The sequence below is a fragment of the Trifolium pratense genome, linkage group LG7, assembly GCF_020283565.1.
Source record: "Trifolium pratense cultivar HEN17-A07 linkage group LG7, ARS_RC_1.1, whole genome shotgun sequence".
In the NCBI taxonomy this organism is placed as follows: Eukaryota; Viridiplantae; Streptophyta; class Magnoliopsida; order Fabales; family Fabaceae; genus Trifolium; species Trifolium pratense.
This window is the reverse complement of record NC_060065.1, coordinates 41199953-41205121: the sequence shown is the minus strand read 5'-3', so window position 1 is coordinate 41205121 and position 5169 is coordinate 41199953. Positions and strand designations below refer to the sequence as shown.

The 5169-nt window shown below is 33.3% G+C and overlaps 1 protein-coding gene across 1 annotated transcript; it reads left to right on the top strand.

Annotated features, from left to right (window-relative positions):
• Positions 1 to 1027: 1027 nt before the first annotated feature.
• LOC123896420 (lysosomal Pro-X carboxypeptidase-like) lies at positions 1028 to 4242 on the top strand. The gene is made up of 10 exons (XM_045946808.1): positions 1028 to 1063; positions 1173 to 1322; positions 1420 to 1603; positions 2367 to 2500; positions 2612 to 2724; positions 2845 to 3088; positions 3203 to 3355; positions 3447 to 3526; positions 3608 to 3657; positions 3764 to 4242. Exons 1-10 carry the CDS (start codon positions 1028 to 1030, stop codon positions 3928 to 3930), a joined length of 1311 nt encoding a protein of 436 aa, XP_045802764.1. The 3' UTR covers positions 3931 to 4242.
• The last annotated feature ends 927 nt before the right edge of the window (positions 4243 to 5169 follow it).

Below are 5169 nucleotides of genomic sequence, written 5' to 3'. Positions count from 1 at the left end.
CCTCGAGTTATTGAAGGATCCTCCTTACCTACTGCTTTCATATTGCATCTGATGGATTAGACATATGGAGGCATGCCATATTCACAGCAAGTCCAATATTAGTGCGAGTTAGGTAGATTAATTTTCCAACTAGACTTTTGTACTTGGCCGTATCAGATGAGTTATCACCTTTACTGTTCTGTTTTGTTGATTCCTTAGGGGTATTTTCTGCCTTGCACCCAAGAATCCATGTCTCTTGGATTAAATCCAAGGTACACTTCCTTTCTAGTGTAATCCTTCCAGCCTTGTCCATGTGCAATAGTAGGGTCAAACTTATGTTTAGAGGCTGAATGGTTTTCTTCTTGGCACCTGTAATGTTGTTGACCCTTCATGGTTCCCATACTATGTATCAAGGACAATGGTTTGGAAGGCTTATATGGTTGGGCCAGGATAAGGGTTTATGGTATACTTGGCCCATTTTGCAAATTTCACACTGAATTCTTATAACTTTTATTAAATAATGAAGGACACAATTTTGTAACTTTCCTACATTTTTGGAAGATTCTCTTTTCAACTCTTCATTTAATTTATTCATAAAATTGGTTATCACCTTCCTTCCCTAATTGAATTCTACCTCCAGCCTTTCCTCAATAATGGTGTTTCCATTTTAATTGGCCTAATTATTTTCCCAATGTTGAATTCATGGGTATCAGCTCCCTTCCCCCAATTTATAATCTACCTCTATGCCTAACTCTTTAATTTTATTTCCATTTTAACTGTTCCAATTATTATTATTATTATTTTATTTATTTTTACACAATTATTATTGTTTTCTTACTCCTATTTATTTGGACGTGACATTATCATTATACACAGCCAACTCCTCCTTCTACTCATCCCTCTCACTTCTGACTCTTCTACTCATTCCTCTAATCCTCTTGACTCACTTCTCAAAATTCTAATTTGTTGCAATGAAAAAATCATCTCCTCTTCATCTTCTTTTCATCTTATTTTTCTTTGTTACCACCATCAACTCCCTACCTATTCCATGGCTGAGCTCATATTCAGATTGGAAAATAATCAAGTATCAGAACCCAACTCTCAATTTAAATGATGGCCTTCATACCTATTTTTATGATCAAATATTAGATCATTTTAATTATGTACCAGAAAGTTATACAACATTCAAACAGAGATATTTTGTCAATTATAAGTATTGGGGTGGTGCTAATTCTAGTGCCCCAATACTTGTCTACTTGGGTGCAGAAACTGAAATTTATCCTTATGTTGGATTTATGACAGATAATGCAATTTCCCTTAATGCTCTACTAGTGTACATAGAGGTACTAAAGAAAACTGTTACTTTTAATACTCAATGATGAATGTTCTGAATCAAATTCGTTTTATAAATTCTAATGATATTTTTAATTTACTTGTTAGCATCGGTACTACGGAAAATCTGTGCCCTTTCAATCAAGGGAAGCATACAAAAACACAAGCACTTTGGGCTACTTCAACTCTGCACAAGCCCTTGCTGATTATGCGGCAGTGCTGATACATTTGAAGGATATATTACAAGCTCAAAAGTCCCCGGTGATTGTGATTGGGGAATCATACGGTGGAAGTTAGTTTATAAAAATAATTTTGTTCTTATAATTATGCTGCTTTCATCATTCTATGATTTTTAATGTTGATTTTCAATTATGTTGCCTCCTAATTCTATTTTTTATATTTGTTTTCTCTTATTTCTATTTGTAAGTTTTTTTTTTTTTTTTAATTATTTTTTTGCTCTTTCAATATTACTTTTATTCTAATTATGTTTTTCTCTAATTCTATAATTTTTTTTTATTTTTCCAACTTATTTATGTCTCCTTTCATTAGATATTGATCCAACAACTATTTTGCATTTGTTGTTTCACTTAGCCAGGCATATGCAATATATATGTTGTATTTTTTTGTGTCACATTTATAAAAGTTGAAATTGCTGTCGCAAACTATACTTTTTTCAAGATTAGTCTTAAACTCTTAATACACTGAAAGACATCTTTTGTAAAGACCAGATAAGTATTAGTATTATACCACTCTAAGAAGACATAATCATACAAGGACAAAGTCTTATTGTGTTTGATTGTTTGAGCTTATTATGCTGCAGGTTTCTAGCCAATGTTTAACCCCCCTACTTACTTGTGTAATTAGGCCCTATATGATTACTGTCCTTAACCAATGCCATAAATGAGATACTAGTTAAACCATCCAAGCAACTATCCTATAGCAATGCATCCTTTCTATGGGCCACACTTTTGGCAGTGATAGTATTCTACTCATATACTATTTTATTTATATGGTTTTGTCTTAATTAATGTTTTGTATATTTGTGAATTATGCAGTGCTTGCTGCTTGGTTTCGGCTTAAATATCCCCACATTACCATCGGGGCCTTGGCCTCTTCAGCTCCACTACTCTACTTTGATAATATGACACCACAAACTGCTTATCACGATACTGTTACAAGGGATTTCAAGGTGATTCACAATAGTTTAGTTTTTATCTTTCATGTTATTTGATTATATTTTTTTATCTCAAACGTAATTAGTCAAGATGACTTCATGATTAATTAATTAATGGGTATGTAGGAAACAAGTGAGTCTTGCTACAAATATATACTAAATTCTTGGTCTGAAATTGACCAAGTAGCATCTCAGCCATCTGGTCTATCTATTCTGAGCCAGAGATTCAACACTTGCTAGTAAGAACAATGTTGCCATTTATTTCCTCCCTTTTGTTTGTTTTTTTTTTTTTTACTTTGTTTTGTTTGAACTAGGATTTAAGTTCCAGTAGAACTTATTTGAACCACTATTTCCTGCAGTCCCCTGGAACAGTCTAAAGAGTTGAAACGGTACCTGGAGTACATATATACCTTCTCGGCTCAATTTGATATTTTCCCAGTTACGGACTTATGTGAAGCCATTGATGGAGCAGCCTTTGGAAGTGACATCCTTAGCAGGATATATGGGGGTGTCGTTGCCTTCCATGGAAACAGTACTTGCACAGTTAATTCAGATAAATATACTGTTACTGATCAAGATGCATATTTTGGTTGGAGATGGCAGGTAACAATCACATTTAGATTTAGTCATTATATAAAATATTCAGTAAATAATATTGAAGAGTCTTATTATTTCGTGCTTGTTGATCTAAAATAAATTGAACTATTATGCATTCAGACATGCAGTGAAATGGTGATGCCCATTGGCAGTGACAATTCTTCCATGTTTGAACCTCAACCTTTCAACTTCACGAGCTTTGCTGCACAGTGCAAGAGAGATTTTGGTGTCTTACCTCGCCGCCATTGGATTACTACCTACTATGGAGGTCAGGTATGTACTTCTATAAAATTTAGGTTTCATTTTCAATATTAAGATTGTATTAACAACAGAAAATTAATTTAATTATTGTGACTAATGGCAGCATATAGAATTGGTTCTTAAAAGGTTTTCGAGCAACATCATCTTCTCAAATGGACTGAGAGATCCTTGGAGTAGGGGCGGGTAAACCCAAATTTAAAATAAACTATTCTTAAATATTTTAGAACAATGTTAAAAAAAAACTGTGACTTTTATATATTTCAGGGTTCTGAATAATATATCGGATACTCTTGTCGCCCTTACCACAGCCAATGGTATGTATGTCTTCGTATTGTGTGAATACATACAATTTAGTTGTCTACTTTTATTATATCATAATCAAATGGTTCTGTATATGTTTGACAAATGTTGATTTTTCAGGAACTCATTGCATGGATCTTGAATCTGCAAATGAAAACGACCCGGAATGGTTGGTTTATCAGAGGAAGAAAGAGGTCGATATTATCCATGGATGGATTAGACAATATTATGCTGATCTCGATGATGCATTGAATGGACCAAAATCTGATATAGCTGGGTTATGGTAGAAAGAGAGAATGACTTAGATAATTTTTTATTAATTGTATGGTTGTGATTTTATGAAGAGGACTGTTCGTCCCCTGGGGGACATCCGATGAAGAGGACTGTGCTGCTTCATAAATCATCACTCATAACAAATCATGTAGGAATAACTGTATCTTGAACTAGGAAATGCACTTTTTAATGAAACCAATGCTCTGCTTGAAAGAAAACTTGCTCTTTCATGTTAAGATTTTATTATCTTACCGTATGTCCAAATAATTTTGTAAAGTTAGCTGTGACATCATAATAGAAAACTTTGAACTTTTAAGCAACCATAATTTATGTAGATTAATTCTTTAGTGAAACAAATTGGGATTGAAAGATTTTGTTTGAATGAGAAGTTTGTACTAATATTATTCTAGCGTTTTATGAATTATGTGGTATAGGTGGAAATGATAAATTATAACGAAGTTTGTAGTTGCTAACGTGGTTATTGCCTTTTGAAAACAACTAAGCTAGGCAATAGGCTATATATACCTAAGTGGTAAAAAAACACTTGTGTATGTGTAAGACTTAAGTGGCTTGTGCACAGTAGACTAGAATGAAAGACCATTTGCACCGATTTTAAATTAGTTTCTAACAAAAGTCTAAATCAACCATTCACATAACCAATATTTATATGCTGCAAAAAAGCATTGTTAATGTTCAAATTATTAGAAAAGTTGTAACAATCCGACTTTAATCATTCAGTAGATATACTTGATAGCTAGGAAGAATGAAGTTTTTGACGTGTTTAAGAAGTTTTGAATAATGATGGTTCAAATGACTGTGGTGAAGTCATAACCAAGTTTAAGAACCGATGGTGGTGGGGAATACACATCAAATAAATGTAAGTCATTTTGTGTTGTCATATTTTGTTGGCATTGAAAGTTAGCAAAGGAAGGTGAAGAAGAACAAATTGATGCAACCTTGTTCAAATAGATTGTAGGATCACTAAGGTACTTGTGTCACACTAAGCTAGGCATCACATATGGTGTAGACTTGTGTCACACTAGGTCTAAGTGTGTGCTGCCAAGTTAGTTAGGATTGTGTAACAATCAACTAGTTAGTTATGTTTGATTGTTACAAGTTAGTTGATCATTGTATAAGCCTATATAAGGCATTGTGCACTTGGAGGTGATTAATTAGAAAAGAAGCAATTTTTCCCTAAAACGATTCATAATCATTCATCTCGCATATACATTTTTGCTCCAACAGATACGACT